The 21,173-nt window shown below is 51.1% G+C and overlaps 10 protein-coding genes across 10 annotated transcripts; 6 read left to right on the top strand and 4 right to left on the bottom strand.

The window, feature by feature from the left end:
• Window positions 1-10: 10 nt before the first annotated feature.
• CC1G_01359 (1,4-alpha-glucan branching enzyme) lies at window positions 11-2,855 on the top strand. Its single transcript, XM_001837395.2, has 10 exons — window positions 11-340; window positions 391-506; window positions 580-901; window positions 957-1,399; window positions 1,454-1,766; window positions 1,826-1,898; window positions 1,948-2,017; window positions 2,074-2,235; window positions 2,296-2,544; window positions 2,599-2,855. The coding sequence occupies exons 1-10, from the start codon at window positions 88-90 to the stop codon at window positions 2,644-2,646; spliced, it is 2,049 nt and encodes a 682-aa protein (XP_001837447.1). The 5' UTR covers window positions 11-87; the 3' UTR covers window positions 2,647-2,855.
• CC1G_01358 (3-isopropylmalate dehydrogenase) lies at window positions 2,757-4,266 on the bottom strand. The gene is made up of 5 exons (XM_001837394.2): window positions 4,235-4,266; window positions 4,152-4,186; window positions 3,917-4,093; window positions 3,325-3,865; window positions 2,757-3,270 (listed from the first exon to the last, which is right to left on the bottom strand). The coding sequence occupies exons 1-5, from the start codon at window positions 4,249-4,251 to the stop codon at window positions 2,892-2,894; spliced, it is 1,149 nt and encodes a 382-aa protein (XP_001837446.1). The 5' UTR covers window positions 4,252-4,266; the 3' UTR covers window positions 2,757-2,891.
• Window positions 4,267-4,473: 207 nt separating this feature from the next.
• Window positions 4,474-6,039, top strand: CC1G_01357 (nin one binding protein; the record flags this gene model as incomplete). Its single annotated transcript, XM_001837393.2, has 4 exons — window positions 4,474-4,760; window positions 4,816-5,503; window positions 5,554-5,902; window positions 5,947-6,039. The coding sequence occupies exons 1-4, from the start codon at window positions 4,538-4,540 to the stop codon at window positions 6,037-6,039; spliced, it is 1,353 nt and encodes a 450-aa protein (XP_001837445.2). The 5' UTR covers window positions 4,474-4,537.
• Window positions 6,024-6,806, bottom strand: CC1G_01356 (ARP2/3 complex 21 kDa subunit; the record flags this gene model as incomplete). The annotated part of the gene is made up of 4 exons (XM_001837392.2): window positions 6,024-6,259; window positions 6,310-6,597; window positions 6,651-6,750; window positions 6,801-6,806. 4 exons carry the CDS (start codon window positions 6,804-6,806, stop codon window positions 6,111-6,113), a joined length of 543 nt encoding a protein of 180 aa, XP_001837444.2. The 3' UTR covers window positions 6,024-6,110.
• A 162-nt stretch (window positions 6,807-6,968) lies between these two features.
• On the top strand, window positions 6,969-10,054 carry CC1G_01355 (calcium activated cation channel; the record flags this gene model as incomplete). The annotated part of the gene is made up of 20 exons (XM_001837391.2): window positions 6,969-7,074; window positions 7,130-7,275; window positions 7,332-7,419; window positions 7,486-7,639; window positions 7,687-7,721; window positions 7,777-7,839; window positions 7,893-8,027; window positions 8,083-8,172; window positions 8,226-8,236; window positions 8,288-8,478; window positions 8,528-8,532; window positions 8,585-8,676; window positions 8,732-8,901; window positions 8,953-8,982; window positions 9,043-9,069; window positions 9,121-9,190; window positions 9,246-9,379; window positions 9,428-9,470; window positions 9,526-9,768; window positions 9,825-10,054. 20 exons carry the CDS (start codon window positions 6,969-6,971, stop codon window positions 9,909-9,911), a joined length of 1,920 nt encoding a protein of 639 aa, XP_001837443.2. The 3' UTR covers window positions 9,912-10,054.
• A 49-nt stretch (window positions 10,055-10,103) lies between these two features.
• On the bottom strand, window positions 10,104-10,876 carry CC1G_01354 (DNA replication complex GINS protein PSF2; the record flags this gene model as incomplete). The annotated part of the gene is made up of 5 exons (XM_001837390.2): window positions 10,104-10,202; window positions 10,250-10,367; window positions 10,422-10,521; window positions 10,581-10,695; window positions 10,757-10,876. The coding sequence occupies 5 exons, from the start codon at window positions 10,874-10,876 to the stop codon at window positions 10,104-10,106; spliced, it is 552 nt and encodes a 183-aa protein (XP_001837442.2).
• Window positions 10,877-11,167: 291 nt separating this feature from the next.
• On the top strand, window positions 11,168-13,881 carry CC1G_01353 (other/Haspin protein kinase; the record flags this gene model as incomplete). Its single annotated transcript, XM_001837389.1, has 5 exons — window positions 11,168-12,830; window positions 12,882-13,054; window positions 13,108-13,351; window positions 13,403-13,488; window positions 13,540-13,881. The coding sequence occupies 5 exons, from the start codon at window positions 11,168-11,170 to the stop codon at window positions 13,879-13,881; spliced, it is 2,508 nt and encodes an 835-aa protein (XP_001837441.1).
• Window positions 13,882-14,089: 208 nt separating this feature from the next.
• Window positions 14,090-16,076, bottom strand: CC1G_01352 (hypothetical protein; the record flags this gene model as incomplete). The annotated part of the gene is made up of 3 exons (XM_001837388.2): window positions 14,090-15,474; window positions 15,527-15,658; window positions 15,722-16,076. The coding sequence occupies 3 exons, from the start codon at window positions 16,074-16,076 to the stop codon at window positions 14,090-14,092; spliced, it is 1,872 nt and encodes a 623-aa protein (XP_001837440.2).
• A 396-nt stretch (window positions 16,077-16,472) lies between these two features.
• CC1G_01351 (retinal short-chain dehydrogenase/reductase) lies at window positions 16,473-18,088 on the top strand (the record flags this gene model as incomplete). Its single annotated transcript, XM_001837387.2, has 10 exons — window positions 16,473-16,554; window positions 16,607-16,717; window positions 16,767-16,868; window positions 16,926-17,021; window positions 17,075-17,151; window positions 17,204-17,289; window positions 17,343-17,473; window positions 17,524-17,593; window positions 17,649-17,904; window positions 17,961-18,088. The coding sequence occupies 10 exons, from the start codon at window positions 16,473-16,475 to the stop codon at window positions 18,066-18,068; spliced, it is 1,119 nt and encodes a 372-aa protein (XP_001837439.1). The 3' UTR covers window positions 18,069-18,088.
• A 674-nt stretch (window positions 18,089-18,762) lies between these two features.
• CC1G_01350 (hypothetical protein) lies at window positions 18,763-20,798 on the top strand (the record flags this gene model as incomplete). Its single annotated transcript, XM_001837386.2, has 7 exons — window positions 18,763-19,077; window positions 19,135-19,365; window positions 19,419-19,496; window positions 19,560-19,868; window positions 19,918-19,995; window positions 20,051-20,155; window positions 20,211-20,798. The coding sequence occupies 7 exons, from the start codon at window positions 18,763-18,765 to the stop codon at window positions 20,796-20,798; spliced, it is 1,704 nt and encodes a 567-aa protein (XP_001837438.2).
• Window positions 20,799-21,173: the final 375 nt, after the last annotated feature.

The raw sequence follows: 21,173 nt of genomic DNA, 5'->3' as shown, positions 1-21,173 counted from the left end.
GAAGGGCCTTCAAGAATCCCCGTTCAATGGGGCTCTGATTCTTCCCCAACTTTCTTCCTTCTGAACCTCAACCATCACTATCGCGCAATGCCTACACCACCCCTCGATCCCAACGTCGTTCTCGCTATCGACGGTTATCTCAAACCGCACATCCCAGCTATCATCCAGCGATACAACTCGTACCGACGATGGAAGGACACCATTGACCAGCATGAAGGCGGATACGAAAAGTTCACCAGGGGATACGAGCGATACGGCTTCAACGTCGGTCCAAACAGCGAGGTTGTTTATCGAGAATGGGCCCCTAACGCGACAGAGGCTTACTTGATTGGAGACTTCAGTGGGTTTCTGTCACAAGATTTGGAGTTGAAGACGCTAACCACGGTGCAGATGAATGGAATCGGCAATCCCACCCGATGACCAAGAACGAGTTTGGCGTCTGGGAGATAACGGTCCCGCCGCTGCCAGGCGGGAGATGCGCCATCCCTCATGACACCAAAGTCAAGGTATGTAACCACCTGCTTGGTGCATTCTAACCTCCTCGCGTCACACGGAGAATTCATGAATGCCCTTCTATAGATTTCTATGATCCTTCCATCGGGCGAACGGATTGAGAGATTACCTGCTTGGATTAAGCGCGTCACGCAGGACCTGTCTGTGTCCCCTGTGTACGACGCACGTTTCTGGAACCCTCCGGCTTCAGAGAGGTACCAGTTCAAAAACCCACGACCTCCCAAGGTGGACAACATTAGAATCTATGAGGCCCATGTTGGTATCTCCACCCCGGAGCCTAGGGTCGGTCAGTACAAGGAATTCACCCAGAATGTCCTTCCAAGGATCAAGGACCTCGGTTACAACGCGATTCAACTCATGGCTATCATGGAGCATGCGTATTACGCTTGTGAGTAACAACAGCACTCCGTTTCCAATTGTCCCGGTTATTAAATGTGATGTAGCATTTGGGTACCAGATCACCAGCTTCTTTGCTGCGAGTTCGCGTTATGGTTCCCCCGAAGACCTGAAGGAACTCATCGATGTCGCTCACGGCATGGGTATCACTGTTCTTCTCGATATCGTCCACTCGCACGCTTGCAAGAACGTCTTGGATGGCCTTAATGAATTTGACGGAACTGACCACCTCTACTTCCACGAGGGCGGTAAAGGCCGTCACGACCTCTGGGATAGCCGTCTCTTCAATTACGGCAACCATGAAGTTCTCCGCTTCCTGCTGAGCAATCTTCGCTATTGGATGGAAGAATTCCGCTTCGATGGATTCAGGTTTGACGGTGTGACCAGCATGATGTACAAGCACCATGGTATCGGGACTGGCTTTTCGGGAGGGTATCACGAGTACTTCGGAGACGGGGTGGACGAGGAAGGCGTCGTTTACCTCATGCTTGTACGTTTATGAATTCCTCCATTGCACACTTACTAACAATATCGACTTCTCCAGGCAAACGACGCGATTCACACCATGTATCCCGACTCTATCACCATCGCAGAGGACGTCTCTGGAATGCCTCTGCTTGGGCTCCCGGTCCAGAAGGGCGGTGTCGGTTTCGACTACCGCTTGTCCATGGCCATTCCGGACATGTGGATCAAGTTGCTAAAGCACAAGCAGGACGATGAATGGGATATTGGGAACATCGTTTTCACTCTCACGAACAGGCGCCACGGTGAGAAGAGCATTGCCTATGCCGAGAGTCACGATCAGGCTCTCGTCGGGGACAAGACTCTTGCCTTCTGGCTCATGGATAAGGAGATGTGTAAGTTCTCTTCTGCAACTCAAGTTACGAACATGCATTGATTCACCTTGCGCAATTAGACACCAACATGTCCGATCTAACACCTCTTACACCCATCATTTCTCGCGGTATCGCCCTTCATAAGCTCATTCGGTACGCGTTTTCCGTGCTGGTCTGACAAGGTGTTAAAAGATCTTTCCAGACTTGTCACGCATTCCCTTGGCGGAGAAGGATACCTCAACTTTGAAGGCAACGAATTTGGTCACCCGGAGGTTCGTATTCCCACTGAGAAATCCCTCTTTTCATGACGAACCTTATTGCTTTCTAGTGGTTGGACTTCCCTCGAGAAGGAAATGGCAATTCCTTCCAGTACGCCCGTCGACAATGGAATGTCCTGGACGATCACCTTCTGCGCTACAAGTATCTCAACAACTTCGACCGCGAAATGAACACTTTGGCCGGGAAGTATAAATGGCTAGACTCTCCCCAGGTATTCGTGCACCCGGCACAGGTTCGTCCTTCAGCTTCTGATCATGTTTGTGCTTCACAGGCATACGTTTCTCTCAAGAATGAAGTCGACAAAGTTCTCGTTTATGAGCGCGCGGGGTTGTTATTCGTCTTCAACTTCCACCCCACGAAGAGCTTCACCGACTATAGGGTTGGAATCGAAGTCGCCGGAGAGTATAGAATCGTTTTAAGCAGTGATGAGAAGCGGTTTGGAGGCTTCGATAACATCGATTTGAAGAGCCAGTTCTTTACGACACATTTGGAGTGGAATGGTCGCAAGAACTTCTTGCAGGTGAGCTGGAATTCCATTCATACTTCCCTAGACAGATCGGTTGACATGTCTTAGGTCTACATACCCACTCGAACTGCCATCGTCTTGGCCAAGGTCAATTAATGGACTGGAAGGCGTTTTCCAGAATCTTGGGCTTCCTAGTATAGACTTACAGACTTTTCTTGCTTTGGATTTTCGGACATTTCTCTCCCTGTGCAAATTTATATACATACTGAGTGTAAAATCCAGAGTTAGATCCAGCAATAGCATTACTTGTTCGATACTTTTACATGCTGTTGTTCCCTTATTCTATTCTAAATGTTCCCTCTTTCGATTGTTCCTCGGTTCAACTCTTTCTTTGGTGGCGCTTAGAGAAGAGTCTTTAGGACTTCTACGATGCGGTCACCCAGCTCGGCAGTTCCGACGTTGCCCTTGAGGTCAGCAGTTCGGAGACCAAGGCCACCGATTTCAGGGTTATCCAGAACCTTTCGGACGGCGGCTTCGATGGCGGCGGCAGGCTTTTCGAGGCCAAGAGAATATCGGAGCAACATGGCTGCGCTGAGAATGGTGCCGATGGGGTTGGCGATGCCCTTGCCAGCGATATCTGGAGCAGACCCGTGAATGGGTTCGTACAAGCCGGAGGTAGGCTTAAAGTCGGCTGAGCTGGGGGAGGAAGGGGCTCCGGCGAGTGAGGCAGATGGGAGGAGACCCAATGATCCAGGAATGACGCTAGACTGGTCGGAAAGACTGGTAGCGTGATCGGTGAGGTGGGCGCTTAAATAGGTCAAAGCAGAAACTCACATGTCGCCAAACAAGTTCTCAGTCAAAATAACACCGTTCAACTTGCGGGGATTGGCAACGATGACCATGGCAGCAGAGTCGACGAGTTGGTGGTCGAACTTGAGTTGAGGATACTCGTTCGTGAGAGTCTCGGTGACGACCTTTCTCCACAATCTGGAGCTGGCGAGGACGTTGGCCTTGTCGATGGAGTGGATCTCGAGGGGAGGGTTGGCAGCGAGGGCGATCTGAGCAGCGACACGGGTGATGCGCTGGACCTCAGGGACACTGTAGATCATGGTGTCCCAAGCAGCCTCTGGATCAGGATCGACACCCTGTTCTTTACGCTTGCCAAAGTAAGCTCCACCGATGAGCTCACGAACGACGATGAGGTCGGTTCCCTTGGCTACTTCAGGACGGAGGGGAGAGTAGTCGAGCAGAGAGTCGGAAGCGATGTTGGCCGGTCGGATGTTGGCGTAGAGGCCGAGAGTCTTGCGGAGAGCGAGGAGACCCTGTTCAGGTCTGACTTTGGCGTCTACACCCCACTTGGGTCCGCCGATGGAACCTGGAAGCTGAGATGTCAGTAGACAAAGCACAGACGTATTAAACGGCTAACCCATGAGGATGGCATCAGCCTCTTGACACGCCTTCAAAGTAGCCTCGGGGAGAGGCTCGCCAACTTCGTCGATGGCGCATCCTCCAAAGGGATAAGACTTGAGCTCGAGCTTGAAGTCTGAGGAGCGCTCAGATGCGAGCTCGAGGACGCGAACAGCTTCTCTAACAACCTCAGGACCTGTCACAGAGTGAGAAAACACATGAGTGCTTCACATATAGCTGATTCAGAGTCTTACCGATTCCATCGCCTGGGAGGACTGCAATGCGGAAACTGAGCCAAGATTAGTTGCGCTCTGTGATATTTTACGATTCGACGTACGTTTTGGGTTCAGCCATCGTGTGAGGTCGTTGTGGAAGGTGAAAGTCGGAATGAAAGCTATGGATCCGCTTGCGATTAGCGGTTTCAACGCCCCGATCTAATGGATCGGCCGACAGGTCAATTGGTTGCTGCCCAGGCTGCTATCTTATCTGAGGCTGCATTGATGCCATCTTATCTACTTATGTATACCGACAATGTCTTGGCACTGTCGTTTTGGTCGAATAGTGATTTTTGGATCTCTGCCACCAACTAGTGAATTCGAAGGGCAACAAGACCCTTGTCGACACGGGGAAATAAACCAAAATGACGAACACGCAACCACCAAAATGCAAAAGCCTCGTCCTCGATGCTGGTCCTCTGCTCTCGTTATCACCCCTTCGAGGACTAGCGGAGTCATATGTCACCACACCGCAGGTTCTGGCCGAACTCAAGGATAGTCGGGCGAGGGAGCACTTTGAGAAACTTGGGCTAATGTCTGGAGTCAAAGTGGAAGTTCGATCCCCGTCTCCAGCGAGCTTAGCAGAAGGTGAGTTCACCATCCAGTTTTTTCTTAGCGTTGAATTGATGTCGGTCTGATTCAGTTATCCAGTTTTCAAAGAGGACGGGTGACTATGCAGTCCTTTCCCATGCCGATATCTGTGTACTTGCCCTTACGCATACACTTCACGAGGAGGCGAAAAAGCGGAAAGAGGCTGAAAAGGCTTCGGCATCTGAAGGGACGACAAGCCATGTCGAAGCACCGTCCGAGCCTGAAACCACTGTGGACGATACTGCAAGCGACGTTGCCGACAATCTCGCAAAGGTCTCCCTAGAGGAAATGGAAGTTCCTGAACCTCAACAAGAGACCAAGGAAGCACCAGCTGAGGCTACTGAGGGAAGCGCACAACCGCTCGATGTAGAACTACAACCAATCAACGACGAATCTCCACGACCGGAACCAACAGAAAACACTCCTGCGCCGTTAGAGGGACGGCAATCCCCATCGCCCATCTATGACGACCCGTCCAACGAAGACGATGGGGAGGGGGAGTGGATCACGCCGCAAAACGTCGGCCTTCACAAATCTCGGGCCCTCGACCTCCTACCCGACTCCAATATCGATGGCAAGGGAAAGAAGAAGAAAGAGGAGACCATCGATGCAGGATGTATGACTGCCGATTTCGCTATGCAAAACGTTCTGCTTCAAATGGGCCTAAACCTCGTGGGTTTGGAGGGTAAACGGATCGAGAAAGTGAAGACCTGGGTGCTCCGATGTCATGCCTGCTTCAAGTACGTTTTGGCCTCATCTCGCCATGCTCATCTTACTGACTGTGCGACAGAATTTGCAAGGACAATTCCAAAAAGTTCTGCCCGTCATGCGGAAACCCGACACTACTGCGAGCGTCTGTCACCTTGTCATCTCCCACAGCATCGAACAGTGCGCCCGTGATGCAGATCCATCTCAAACCCAATTTCCAATACCGAACGAGAGGAACGAAATACTCTATCCCTGCACCTAAGCCAGGCTCTGCGAAAGGCGGTGCCGGCACTGGCTTGATCCTGAGGGAGGATCAAATAGAGTACATGCGCGCAAAGAAGATGGCCGACGGCAAGAGGGAGCGGGAGGAAGCCAAACTAATGAAGGGCATCATTTCCAAGGGCGTCGATGGAAAAGGCGTGAATGCTGGAGTCAGTAGTTGGATGGACCCTGACTGGGTTCCCGAGATCGTCAGCGTGGGTGCCGGTGGAAAGGGTCGGACGGTCAGAAACTCGCGGATGGACGGCGATATGCCGCAAATCGGCTATGGTCGAAAAAATCCCAATGAACGGCGTAAAAAGAAGTAGTCTTGCTACATATTGTGTATTACCTGTTCCCTTGTATGTGTGTATCAACAGATCATGTCCCCAAGCTTCGGTTCATGAAGCGTCGCTTCTGGAACGCCATCCACCATTTGCTGGGTTTCCCAGTACCATCTGCATACAGCTTCTCAACGAGCCTTGCGGATAGTTCCTGTCGAACTTGGGTGAGGTATTGTCGAAGGTAGTCTGTAGCGCGTATTGAGTGGGTTAATCAGCCGCGGGCAATCAGCACATACCAGCTTCCTGTCTGCTCGAAGGTGGTGCGTAGTGGGAGTTGAGAGCGAAGTTGGCGTCTCCGGGAATAGGGAAGTGGTCCACAGACAAGGTGTTCAATAACTTGGAAGCTTCAATCTGCGACGGTGGAGTTCGAGCGCTACCGATCTTTGCCAGACAGTCCGACACGAAAAGGATGAGGATGATCAAGGTTCGGTCTGCTGGACCCTTGATCTCAAAGTTCCTGAACAGCGAGTTTGCACGGAAGAGGTCGAGAGTTTCGTCGATAATATCCGCCTGCGAAGGATCCCCTGTAATGTCGTGTCAGTTGCCGTTCATCTTGGTCGTTACTGCGGCAACGAACCAATCGGTGCTGGCCCCCTTATCCTCGTCCTGATAGGCAAGATGGACATGTTGCCCACCTGCCTGGCCTCAGGGTCCTCATTAAACGACGAATGGTATGCCTGGACGACGTTGTAAGCTTTGAGGATTAAACAGGGAAGTCTGAACACACCGGCATCGTGCTTGATGATGGTCAAGGAGAAACGTTGGCCGTTGCTGGCTATACGCGGATTGATCAAATCATTCCAAATGACGTCGGCGTACGGGGGCGAGGCACCGTGAACGACCACCACCAAATGTCAAGCTCCATCCGTCCCTTTCTTTCTTCCCAACCACCACCATGCCGGGTTATCTGAACTCCTCCGCCAGGAATGGCGGCGACGCGGAGAGGGCTTCGCTCATGTCTAACGTGGACGAGCCAAAGCCTTCGCCGCAAACTTTGACCAGTGAGCCTAGCTTCCCCTTTTCCTGAAAAGCACGGCTCCTGACAGCATTTCCCAGAGCTCGTGAGGCGACTAAGGGCCCTGACGCTCGCGTTGTTGCCCCTTGAGGTCGAACCCAGCGAGATCAACGTCCCGACTAGTCGCGTAATTACGCCTCAGGTCATCGCTGCGTACAGAGCAGCTGCCGGAGACTTCCAGGATGCGGTACGCGAACTGACCTCCATATTCTTTTGTCCCAGTACTCAAACAAATATCGACAGCTTCCCTATTGCCTTCTCCGTGCCCGAGCAGAGTTTATGTGGGATGCCAACCACAATTATGCCGACTACGATGAAAATGTTGCGCGAGGTAGGTCCTCAAAACGGTGTTCATTCTATCATGCGAGACGTATTCACGCTGCTTTCCTTCCTTTAGCTGTGGCGTGCGAGGTTCTTGCTCGTCGGATCGTTCACATTGTCGAACCAGACCGTTTGGGGCCCATCATGGCTAGACGCTACCAGCACGTTCAAATTGACGGGGACATTAGCGAAATGTCCAGTACCTTGGAGCTTGCAATTGACCAACATTGGTATGCAGACGCGGTCCTGGGATTGGAGGCCTACTGACAGTTTTCAGTACCATTTTCTTGTCTTCTACGGAGGCGCAAGATGGTTTGTCAGACTTCTTTCAATGATCGAAACTCACCCTCTAAACCCGCGAGTGTAGTTGTTAACGATTTGTGGCGTGGCGATTTGGTCCAGAAGAACATGGCAAATGGAGACGTCGATTGTGAGTGCGCCCTTCTGCCAGCGCTATTGTTGGCTTATGCTCCCTCCTCGCAGATATCCGGTACTCGGACAATGTCGAACACAGTTTCTGGGGCCACCTCGACATTTCTCGACTTTCCGTTCCCCGGTACCAGAACATGTTCAGGATCGTGATTTGGCTCTTCTTCTTGGTGGTTTACTCTCAAGCAGGTAATCCTACTGATTAAGGAAACTGCATCAGAGGTTTAAATCGTCCCCTTTGCAGTGCGCGAGCCTTTGGAGAAAGCTCAGGACCAACATTGGGATGGATGGGAGGTCATCCTCTACTTCATGTCTCTCTCCTTTATCATCGAGGGTGAGTCCGTTCGTGTGTTTTTCCTGACCTCGGACCTGACAGAACCCACTTAGATACGCACAAGGTAGGATGACCGAGCGTCGTTTGTGCTTCCGCCTTTACTAACCTCCCGCAGTTCTTCAGCTTGTTGAAGTTTGTCACCTGGCGCGCCTTTACATTCTGGAACTTCGTCTCGTTTGTCACAGACTCCTTGTTGACAGCGGCCTTCATTTTCCGAGTAATGAGTGTCTATGGTGACGGTGACCACCAAACTCTCTTCAAACTGAGAAGTTTCCAAGTACTCAGCTTTGTTGCCCCCCTCATTTGGTGAGCCTATAACTCCTTTCTACTGCCCCTGTTGCTAAAGCCTTGCCAGGATGAGTACGTGTATTTTCTTTCGATTCTCTGAACGCGCGCTGACAGACACCTTCAGAATTGGTCACGGTCTTTGATGGCTACAAGTACATTGGCACAATGCAGATCTGTGTCGCGCGGATGTTGAAAGAATCTGGGATTTTCTTTGCTGTACGCCTCGCTCGACCCTTACCGCAAGATACATTTCTAACAGGCTCGCCGCCAGTTGCTCTCTGTCCTCGCCCTCGGGTTCACTCAAGGCCTGTATGCCTTGGATGCTGCCGATGGTGCTGCGGAATCTGTATCGGAGGTATGGTTTGCCGAAATCCTTAATCGACCGCTTCTCAATCCAACGACAATTCAGGTTGTCAACCTTCTCGTCCAAGCTCTCCTCCAGTGAGTGATTTGGCAGACTGGGCAATGGCTTTTACCTAACTCTCTTCACAGAGCACCGGATTACCAGCGGTATTCTGCGAGGTATAAAACCTTCGAACTTTCGTCAGACTATTTAATCTGATCAATACGCATGTCTTACAGCCCAACAGGATTGACACTCTATTACCTGTAAGTTGACCGATAGGCACCTCTTGAGCCGTTCTGAACATCCCCTTTTAGATGGAGCGCAGTGACTGCCATTGTGCTGCTCAACGTCCTCATTTCCTTGTTCTCTTCTGCCTACGCGGATGTGAGTGTCATCTTGATCTATGTGCGTCCTGTATTCGACGGGCGTGGTCTTCCAGGTGGTTGAGGATGCAGAAGCGCAATACCTGGCCTTCTTTGCGAGCAAGACTATTGGAATGATCCGGGCTCCCGACTCGTTCGTTTACCCAGCTCCTTTCAACATCATTGAAACTTTCTTCATCGCACCTTTCGAGTATGTCATCCATCTGCATCGTTAGACTCGCAACTCATCCTCCCCCAGGTTTTTCCCAATCATTCATCTCAGCAAGAAGAACTACGCCAAGGTAAGACTGCAATTTACTCCCTTGTCATTCCCAACTCCTCACGCCATGGGTGTAGCTGAACCGATACGTGATGGGCATGCTTTTCTTCATCCCGCTGACTATCATTGCGGTATACGAATCCGCCCTCGACCCCACCAAGAACGGCTGGATGAACAACTGGTTCCGCGGTAACGATGAGGGTGCTGACGACAGCCCAGAGTACCGCAACCCCACTGTTGACGACCCCGCTTTGGAAGGGAAGCAGATCAGCAGGGTGCCCTTTGAGGAATTGGTCAAGGTGTTCCCTAACACCGCTCAGGTATGTTAGCGTTTGTGGATGTGGGCTGTTGCGGATAGCTAATTATGTCTTTCCAGTCTTCCGAGGCCACTATTTTGAAGGAAATCGATTCCCTCAAACAACAGATTGAGGCACTGACCAAGTTGATTCAAGAGAAGCAGTGATGATCGACTCGGATTCTTGTTGTTAGTGATCTTTTCGAGCGGATAGGGCGGTTACGAGCATTTGACGACTGGATGATCTCTTACGGATTTTGGATACACCTTATGCTTTGGACATGCCTGATGTGATTGCTATGATTGATGTTGTACAATTGCGATTTGTAGTAGCCAATGAAGCTGTGGTGGACTGGGGTATCATGCGTTCTCCGGGGTCTTCAGTTTGGTGAGGAGGCTCATTGATTGCACGAAGACAGGTCGGATTTCGTTGATTTCCATGGAGCAAAAGTTGGTCAACTAGGCGGGGTTTAGACGAGGTAACCAAGACTGAGGGGCGAACGCACACTTAGGTCACTGTGATCGATTTGGGATAAACCCGCTCTACTCTTTGCCTGTCTTGCTTCGCGAAGGTCTTTGAGCAGCGAACGTATCTGATCAGGATTCTCTAGATCGTCAGAGGCTCTGGACAACATATTCAGCACGTAGCGGCGCGTTGATATGGATAGTAAACCATACAGGTCTATCAGAACTTTGGCAACTTCCGCGAAACGGAAAGGCATTTCACAGAAGGCGTCGGGTTGTGCTACTTCACGCTCCAAACGTTCTGACAGAAATTCTGAATTGCAGAAGTTCGTTAACCAAGTTAATACAGGCAAGCAGCACCCTTCGACTCACCGACGTTCAACCATTTCGGAGGCACAATGTGGCATTTTTTCTTCATCTTCAAGTTGACAGCCATCCATAGGGGTATTTTTGCTTTATTTGGGGGACGTAGAGGACCATAAGCACCCTGTACGACGCCAGAGATATATGTTCATTGGTTGCCAGGATTTGACTCGAGAGACGAGTACCGAGATGAATGCAGTTTTTTCCATCGTGATGAGTGGGATGATTTCTACGAGTTGCTGACAAGCTATCATTTCGAGTTCTTGGGGAGTCACTGTATCCCGTAATGGTGGTGGTAACGCCATAGCTGAAAGAGTAAAGCGTTGGGGGTGTTGTGCAGAGCTCGTCAACCGTCTGCATGACCGCGTCGCTGTGCGACAGGGGTGGGAACATTTTAAGCACGGTCCCGTGACGTCAGACACGATCTTCCGCGTGACCGCCGGTTGCTTTTGCCTGTTTTAGAAAGCTCTTGGACGCTGCAGCTCGTGGACAACAACATCGGGGTGCCTCTTTGCTCATCGCCACGACGCCAACAATATCGCCGTCTCAGCTTTTCTAGTACACGAAGCATCGCAGTTGCTGCTCTCGTTCTCAAGATGCTCAGCGCACAGACAAAGCAGGTCAATGCATATGGCAAGCGGGCCAGGCGCGTTGTGAACGTTACCGCCAGCTCAAGTGGGCCAGCACCTGGCGGGATCATCAGCATATTCGACGATCTTCCGCCAGCACCCGCATTGATGCCTCTAGCATCGCGCATGAAGAAGCGGGAAAACATCGCTCCTAAACCAAAATCCCAACTTTCCCCCAAACCTGTCGGCGGAAAGCAGCGCAAGAGACGACTCTCGCCGGTCCTCACGCCTGTGAAGAAAGTACCACGAGTCGCCCAGCTGATCAAGGAGTCTCGAACTCAGCCCTTAGACAACAAATTGGACGGTGGCGTACGGCAAGCCAATGCTAAAGTTAATCTGACAACGGAAGCAGAGGCTTCGCCGTTTGATGCAAGTTCATTTTCGTCTCCTCGCCGTCCTTTCTCAAGTTTCTCGGTCAATGTTCCCGGGTCTCCTGCTCTTCCTGCTAGCTTGCGCGCCTCCAAGTCACGCGTTCCCTCGGCCAAGAGCATTCCGTTTAAGCTGGCGAAGCCTAGCAGTCCGGTCGTAAACATGGACATTATCGTCCTCGACGATGATGGTCAAGTCGTTCGCAAAGAGAGAAGGTCCTCCAAGACAGGCGTTGAAACTAACCCTGTGAAGGATGTCCCGAAGAAGAGAGCTCGTCCATCCAGAGCAGCTGCCTCCAAAGCAGCAATCCTCGTAGAGTCCGACAGTGACCCTGATGTGGCTCGCCAACCTGCCCAACCTAAACGCACACAACGGCAGAAAGCACTAGTTGTCGTCTCTGACGTGTCAGACTCAGAGACAGAAAATGCCCCAACTGCACCTTCCCCTGCCCCGCCGAAAACCAATCGACTCTCGAAGCTTCCTACGGTGGAAGTAGTGATACCCCCCGCACCTTATCCTATACGACCACTCGCGAGGCCCTCTCCACCAGCGGGTACGCAACATCGGGCTGCAACACCGACGAAACCCAAACCCGCCCCACCTACTGCACGGCCAGGGCCCGCTTTCCAGCTACCACCCTCCCCCATACCGAGAGCTCGCCCGCTAACCCCCATCAAGGGCATGCGGCGGAATGGCCTATTTGATCCACCTTCTCCCCCATCCCCTTCACTCACAGACTTTGACTTGTCTCTGGATCTCTCCGAGCTCAATATCGACGCCGAATGTGTTGATGCTCACGATGTTGAACCAAACATTCCCGCTTACCTGCTTCCACTCCTGGAAGAGTGTCATCAAGAGGAATGCGGACCTCATGACTTTTCCTCCTTCATTGACAGCTTTCCGTTCGATCCTATTCTCCGCGATGGGCGGTCTGATGCGCCGAGCGAGTTGGAATTCAGGAAGATTGGGGAGGCTAGCTACTCGGAAGTCTTTGGTATAGCCGATGTCGTCCTCAAGGTCATTCCGTTGCGCGACGAGTCTGCCCCAGGAGCAATCTCAACGGAGCTGGAGGAAGGACCTCCTCCAAGTGATGCGCAGGACGTCCGCAAGGAAATCATCGTCACCAGGGCCATGGGCGAAGTCTACGGTGGATTTGTGAAATTCTTGAAGACTTATATCGTCAGGGGAAAGTATCCGGAACTTCTTCTCAACCTTTGGGATGAATATAACGAAACGAAGGGATCAGAGAGTATGCGACCAGGTACGGGTAGTCTTTTCGGAAAGGTGGAATTCACTAAGGTCCCCTTGCCAGACACGTTCAAACTCTCTCAAGTCTACGCTATCATCGTACTGCCCAACGGTGGCCCTGACCTCGAGGCTTACTCGTTTAACAACCCTACCAAACAGGGATGGAAGCAAGCCTGCAGCATCTTCTGGCAAGTGGCCAAATCACTCGCTCACGCGGAGCACCTGGTCTCGTTTGAGGTACGACCTGGCACGGCTTCCTGCATTCTCGTTCTGACTAGTCTTTCTAATAGCATCGCGACCTGCACTGGGGTCAGATACTGGTGAAAAATGTCCCGTCACAGAAGCCCAAACTCCAACCTATCAACGTGAATGGAGTCAAATCTAGGAAGCAACGCCTCATGATGGACGACAAGTCCCATGGGGTCCAAACAACCATCATTGACTTGGGCCTCTCGCGCATGGACGCTGGAGATGGATCAGGTGGATATCGTGTGCAATGGACACCATTCGACGAGGAGGTTTTCATGGGCGAAGGTAAGCTTCCTCCGACTCTCGCCAAGGCAGTCACTGAAAGATGAATGGTAGGCGAATACCAGTTCGATGTTTATCGGATGATGAGGGACCACACTGGAGATGATTGGGAAGGTTACCACCCTTTGACCAATGTGATGGTAGGTACTTACTTTCTGGTCGTCGTGATTTATGACCAACTTTCTTGTTAGTGGCTACACTACCTTGCAACCAAACTTCTCTATGGCAAAGGGCTCAAGGCGCCGGTGGTGCGCAAACCGAAATCCGGGTCTGAAGCGCCTCTGGCAACCTCCTCCGACGCTTTCTCAGAAAGGGACTGCTACGAGTCGTTGCTTGATATTGAGCAATGGTTGGGAAGTTTCTTGACCGGGGCATTCCCTGCACAGTCGAAGGCGATTGCCAAAACCAAGGGAAGGCGTAAGACAATTGCCCTTTCCAGCTGTCTTGCCTTGCGCGATGGGCCTTCCTGTGCTGGCGAAGTCGTTGCCTACGGTGTCAAAAAGGGCTGGGTCAGTGCTACGAAATTATTCTAAGTGTCTCTCTGCTTTGCGATTTGGATAGACTCCTCTTATCACGGGACACCTGCATTTCTTGTATGCTCGTTTGCTTTCGTTTTCGTTCAAGGTATGGACTTGTTTGTATGTACAACAAGTTTTGTAGAATTACATGGGGTACAATTGTGGTTCAACATCTTCAGTGCTGTACGTTGGGTCACCAACACTAGGATCCTGTCAGGTTCTGTCATGCTCCTGGTACGGAAGTGAGAAGACCGAATCGCGAAGGGTTGTCTTTGACGAGATTACAGACTTCTTCAAGACTAGAAGGGTCTGTCGGTGGGGAAAGGCCCTCGTCCTGTTCGAGTCGCTTGAAGAAGGTTGGGAGGTCCAGCACTTCCCATTCCTTCGCAGCGTTCGCATCCGTTGAAGCTTCTGTCAGTGCACCTTCACCAGTCGGCGTGGTTGAACGTCCGGTTACGACTCCGTAGCTCCAGAAGTCCGTTAGAGAGCGTCCGCCGTGGAATTTGTTGACCAAGAGAAAGGTGTAAGTTCCTTCCGTCGGTGACTTGGGTAAACCTCCACGTCGGGGTAAGAACGTCAAGGCTGGCTGGTTTTGTATGGCCATTCTGGAGCTTTCATAGTTGCGTGGGGCTTGCTGTAGCTCTGAGCCTTGAGGTAACTCCCATGATCCACCAGAGACCTCTGACCCTGGAAAAGAGTTCATACAGAACAACCTTGTGAGTTCAGGGCCTATCTGCATTGGGTTTGAGCTGGGGTGACCGCGCCACCAACGACGGAGGAAAGATTGATCGGATGATGCGTCGGAGGGAAGTAGAAGTTTGAAAACCTCTGTAATTTTCGAGGCAACGGATTGGATCGAGAACATTGGGAAGGAAAAGGTCGGATTTGGGTCATCCGGAAAGCTTGATATATCAACTTGGATTCCAAGCGAATGTGGGATGTCCTCACGGGTGTCGATGAAAAAGGGATGGACGACTGTGTGAAGATGGGCGGCGTCTCGGTAGACGTCAAAGGGCCACTTGTTGAGTAGCTCGCGAATATCCGCATTGGAAATAGCGGTTTGCACTATGTTCACCCAGCGAAGGTTGGGCAAATGCGTCAAGATGGTCTCCAGGGCATCCTTGTCGAATCGAGCGTTGCCATACACGTCAAGCCGCTCAACCTGTTCCGCTTTATCAAGGAGGACGCGGAGGACCTGCTTTCCATCGAGGTTGAACATGGCCAAGTTGACCTCTTTGGGGTGACTGGGTTGCTTTGCGAAAATCTGGGCGGCAAAGTCGACTACTTTGTCGCTGATGAATTCAAGAGTCTTGAGTTTCTCCAAGATTAGGTGCGATGTTCTAGGAAAAGCAAGGACATGCTCCAAGGCTTCGATCTCATCGTTCTCGATGGCGTAGTCCAATGTTTTCTCCAACGAGAGGTCAAAAAGAGAAGGGATACTTTTTTCAACGGGATCGGTGCCTGTGGGGCCAGAATCGAGGGTATCGGCTGTCGCCTCGTATTCTTCGGGCCATGTTTCGGCCAGGGCTGTCATAGGAAGAAGAGGTATGTGATCCAAGTTCGCGATGGTCTCCAAGTTGAGCTTTTCGGCATCGGGAAAGTCGCTCACTATTGAATATGCATGGGCAAAGTGTAGAGTATCACGACCGCCCTCACTCACTGCGTTTGATCGGGTAATAGCCACGTAGGTATAGCTCAGGCGTTAGTGGCTTCGTTTCATCAAATTGTAAGAAGCACAGGGATAAGTTCTGGGGATCAGTAACGTCGATGACCGTGATCCCGTCGTCGTTGTCTGTCGGCGGAAACGCTGTCAATGGACTGCCAAGTCAAGGCGAGCTCAAGATACGCGGCTCACCGTAGTAATAGGTGCCCTTGCTAACGTCCAATGCGAATGCTTGGTTCAAAGAAACCATGTCGCCCGTCACTGATCGGGCTTCCGTGAATGCCTGCTCCAGTAGCTTTGTGGCATAGGGACATGGTATGTCGCTATCGACGGCGTTATTCTCGGCATACTTTGCAAGCTCTTCGCGCAGGAGAATTGTGGCCTCATGCTTCTTGGCCAGAACATAAAACTGATGCGCATAGACGAGTGGCAACTTGCCGTAGCACCATTGGTTATGGACAGCTGCGACGCATCGATATTTGGCGATAGTATCGCCCTTTTTTGGAATAACTTTGGCGATTAAGAAGGCCTGATGTCTCTGGCCCATGGCTGGTGAGTGTCTGGGAAGAGGATAGGTGCAAGAAGCTCACAAACTCTCAGAGTTCTATTTAAGATCCAGCTCCGGTCACGTTCAGGTTGGTGCTACAAACACGCGTCAATACCTGAAGCTCGGGTAAAGCGCAGTTGGTCAAGGTCAAGAGACAAAAAGCTAGTCGCAATAGGGGCCAGTCTTCCAAATATATTTCGTCCATCATATCATGACACGGTCGAGATGCCGACCTTGGAAACCTCTTTCTCCCGTCCACGACGTCTCAAGTGAGTATACTGCGCTACATGGTACTGAAAAGCTACTAATGAAATCAAATGACAGAGGCTGCGCCTTTCTTTCTCTTGTTCTCTTTTTTGACCCCTTCGCTCTCCCCTGCCGCCGTTCTTAGCCACAATGTCCAGATACGAATCGTCGCTTGTCTTTGACAGTCTGGACATCGACCTTTTCGCCAAAGTCCTCTCGCATACGGCATTCAGTTGAGTAACTCCCTTCAATACTTTCCTCCAATTTCTGACATCATGATTTAGGTCCTTTCTTTGTCTTCTTCATCCCGGTTTTCTACGTTTTCCAAGGCGCTAAACTCACTGACCCTGTAATCATTGGGTTTGGCGTATATTATGTGGTGATCTCTATATTCTGTAAGTAGCGGCTCAACTTGGCCCTGGAGACGCACTAACATCTGTTCAGGGTTCGTTCAATGGTACTCGCGTCTGTATCGAAACCAAGGCAGCCTCCTGTTCGGTCCTTCACCTATGGATTGGGGCGAACAAATCGTCGTTATTACTGGTGGTACGTTCACAGGATGCTGCAAAGAATATGGTCAGGAGCTCACGACACATTTACCAGGTGCCTCTGGAATTGGCGAACTGCTCGCCAACACCCTGGCAGTGCGTAACGTGACAGTTGTCGTTCTGGACGTCAACCCTATTGTGACAGAGAATTGTATGTCTAAGTTTCGCAGCAGCTGCACAAGAGGAACTAACCGTTGCTTTCAGACAACATCACCTATTACAAATGCGACGTGTCTAAATGGGAAGAAGTAGAAGCAGCGGCCAAAACGATCCGGGAGGAGGTTTGTGTGTCGCAAGACCATTGTAGAACTCGTATTGACCATTAGGGGACAGATTGGCGACCCGACAATCTTGATCAACAATGCTGGCGTTGTCCAAGGAAAGTTGTTGTTGGACTTGACTCCTGAAGACGTTAACCAGTACGTTAATTGTCTTTTAAGCCACCGCTTCCCAACTTGACAAAACGCGGTAGGACATTTGGTGTCAACACATTGGCGCACTTCTGGACCACCAAAGCCTTCTTGCCGTCCATGATTGAGAACAAGCAGGGTCACATCGTCACGATATCCTCGGTAATGGGCATTGTTGGAGCAGCGCAAATGAGTACGTTCACATCCGTCGTTCACGGCCGCACGAAACTAAAGCAACGATAGCCGACTATTGCGCCTCCAAGGCAGCTCTTGTCTCTTTCAACGAGTCTTTGAGATATGAGCTCGATCATAGGTCCGCTTCGACCGTTGAAAGGCACCTGCAAAATTGTACTGACATAGTGATTTAGATACAACTGCCCTAAAATCCGAACAACACTTGTCTGCCCGGGTGTCATTCAAACACCCATGTTTCAAACGGTCAAACTCCCGTCGTCATTCCTTTGGAAGTTCCTCTTCCCACCTCTTCAGCCGGTCACTGTTGTCAAACGGATCATTGCTGCGCTGGACGAGCAGCATTCGCAGTCAATCTACCTTCCATTCTACACTAATTTTTCGCCATACGTCGCTCTTTTGCCTAGTTTCCTTCGCGACTTTGCTCAGCGGGTAAGTTCTTCGATGTTAACTTTCCTTTGCCCGTTCGCCTATGTCCTCCTTTGCAGGTCACTACCGCAAACTATGCCATGACAGACTTTGTAAAGGTTTCTGGGCGTAGATCCGAAGAGGGACCCGCACCCCCTCTTCAGAACAACTCCAACAAGAGCGACTAGGCAGTAGAATGTACATAGCCCCGAAGAACATTGCCAAACTTGCTTCGACCTTTCCTGTTTCATCCTGCAATGCCATGTTGGAGTCGAAAACCCTGCGAAATTTCTTCCATCTCACTTGGTACGGAATACCGGTCATCGGCGTCATAACGAGTTGGAAGAATATTCCTTGAATTCCACGGCCTCGATATCGCTTCTTTCATTTACGGGAACCAAGTTATTCTGGAATACCTCGCCTCTTAATAGAAGCCATGAATGGAGACCTGCCCTTTTCTGGAAACCGGGAGCACCTTTTAGGTTCATAGACAAATTGCTTGTCAGATATAGGTATGGAACGCCTTTGTGTGTTTCTCTTTGATGTTTTACGAGACTGCAGGAAGTGGTATTGCTCCCATGCGGGCCCAATGTGTGCAAGTCGCTTGTACTGCTGGGAAGGTGCCCCTGGGATTCTATTTGAAGCATTAGTATTGGAGTGAAGAAAGGGCCTATATAGGCTGTGTACGCCTTTATTCGTTGACTTCCTTTTCCCTTTGTCCGCGGCAACGCTTCGTAGGCCACTCGCAGCAACGGTGACGACGACGACGAGCGTCTACCACGAACTAGTTCCGAGGCTGAGCCACATCAGTTTCTACAGCACACACGCAACACCATTATAATAAAGGCCTTCCCCACCGTCGCCCTTTCTTTCCTCTCCACCATGACCCCGCGAAACCCACCCCGCCCTGCGCTGCCCTTCCCCGCATCCCAGTATTTCTGCTCTCTCCGCAACTCTCTCAGATCACTGCGACCCTGGTTAATGAGCCCGAAGAAAGGTCCGACTCCGAGGCACTCGAAGAAGGCCGGAAGAGAGAGTGATACGATCACGTGTGCCGCCAGCCATATACAAGCGCCAGCTCAAGCTTTCGTTCTTCCACCAACCGCGAGTCTCCCTGACCGCGATGCAATAAGTTCGCGCTCTCAAAGGACGAGGCGACGCAGGAAATACAGAAAACAGAAACATAAGGACCCTATGGTGAGTCTTCAATTTCCCCGCATTTATAACCGAAGCATAACAACGGAGACCCTGCAGACGGAGGATGCGCTTTGTTTGACGAGTCTGGACTATGAAGCCGACGTCGACAGCTGCTTCTTGCCGCTGGGCTCGCCCCGAAGTCTATTTGACTGTGGTTCTTTGACTGTAGAAGACAGTCTATCCCGCAAGGCGCAAGTTGCCTCATGCTTGCCACGGCATACAAGTGAGGCGACCTTGGGGGACAGCCTTTTGCTCCGACCCTTGCAGTCTTTGTCCGTACAAGACATGGTACGTTGCTGGTGTAATTAATTGAGTTATGTATCCATTCAACTCCTCGCCAGCTCTGCAACGCGAAGGCGACCGTGGTGACGGCTTCCGCTAGCTACGACTCAGAGGAATGGACAGAAGAACGCGACAATGTACGTGGAAGCGTGTTTTCATAGACGGAAGACGCGCCTAACGGATGTATTTCTACCCCACAGGACGTGTTGCGGGAGTATTTCCTCGTGCGCACCAACATCGTGCTCAACTCGATTTGCCCCGAGCGGGCACCCCACATCGTCATCACTCCCGTACTAGAAACCCCTGAAGACTACTATACCCCGTGGAATAATCGCGTAGACTATCACTTCCAAGATAATGCCCTCCTCATAACCCCCGGATTCGACGTGTCGCGTCATTCCAGGATGCCAGGACGCGATCCTGCATGCTATTGGCCCGTGGCGTCGGGTTTATCGATTGAGCACGGGATCCCGCGCCGCGTCTTCAGTCCATCACGCTTCAATCAAGAGGTACCGGTCTCCGCTCTCTCTTCACAACAAACACTCATGTCGCCCTCAGCTGTTCGCAACTGAAGGCGAAAGGTTGACCATGAACCCCACTGTGACTGCTTTGCAGCGCCATCGATTGAAATCTGTGGTGCGTAAATTCGTCCCTTGGTCGAAAAATCTTAGTTGATCAGTCTCAAAAAAAGGCTATTGACGCCTGCACCATCGCCGCAGGCTGGCAAAAACGATACGAAGACTCTAATGTCCTCGCATCGATTGAAAAACCATTCCGATGGACAGATCCGGCTGAGGTGAGCACTTTTCAGTCGTCCGAGTCCCGTTGCGATGCTCACCTTATACCCAAAGCCAATCTTAAAATATGCAAACTGGCCAGGAGTGGTCCTCTTCGAGTCTCAAAACCCCTTTGCGGCACCCCACATCATGTTGTACACGCCACCTCAGGAAGACCCGTGGATATCCCACTCGAACGCACTTAACGACCCCCAAGATGGCGGGTTCGGCCGATACCTCGTCGTTCCTTCACGACTCGTCAACTTCATCAACGTCCCCAATCCACGATTCGACGACTATGATGACTACCTCGATGATGACCTCGATTACTCCGAAGCTGACTCTCCACCGGAAACTCCAGAACCTGAAACTCCCATCGATCTAGAAGATGGAGAGTATTTCCCATCGACTGGCTGGCATCTAAACGATGGCAACGAAGATTCACTCATTAACGAGACCCTTCCCTCTGGGAAGTGGTCCGATGACTGTCGCTGGGGAGAGCCTCAAACTAAGGTTGACGCTGCTCCCTCACTGGCTGATCTTCCACCACGCCCTTCGCAACCCATCTTTTACATGGATGACGAAGAAGAGGAAGATCTCCCACCACTCGACGATTGGTATCTGAGCGTTGCAGCACGCAACGGGCTTCAGATAGCAACCTAGCGCTTCGTATCATTATTTGTTCCCTTTCTCTTGTCGGGCTTTCATCACCTTTCAGGTTTCGTTGTCGCTCCCTCACGCGCCCTGTCTTTTTTTCATCCGGTACTTCCTTTCACCTTTCCCTTTTGTCGCCTTTCTTACTTGCTATAGCGCTCTCGAGACACATTACTACATGGTTCGTGTGCATTTTTCCTCTTTTCCGCATTTTTCTTTTTCCCCTTGCATTGTTTCTTTGCATTTTCACAACAGGCCCGTCGCATTGCATAGACAATCGCATCTACTGCATCCCTGCACTCTTTTGCATCCTCTTGCATATCTTCCCACACATCCTATTTATTCTTGGCTGGCTATCCCCTTCCTAAGTACTACTCTACTGTG

The sequence above is a fragment of the Coprinopsis cinerea genome, assembly GCF_000182895.1.
Source record: "Coprinopsis cinerea okayama7#130 chromosome 5 map unlocalized cont3.5, whole genome shotgun sequence".
NCBI lineage: Eukaryota > Fungi > Basidiomycota > Agaricomycetes > Agaricales > Psathyrellaceae > Coprinopsis > Coprinopsis cinerea.
The sequence above is the reverse complement of the archived record's forward strand: the minus strand, read 5'-3'. Positions and strand labels throughout refer to the sequence as shown.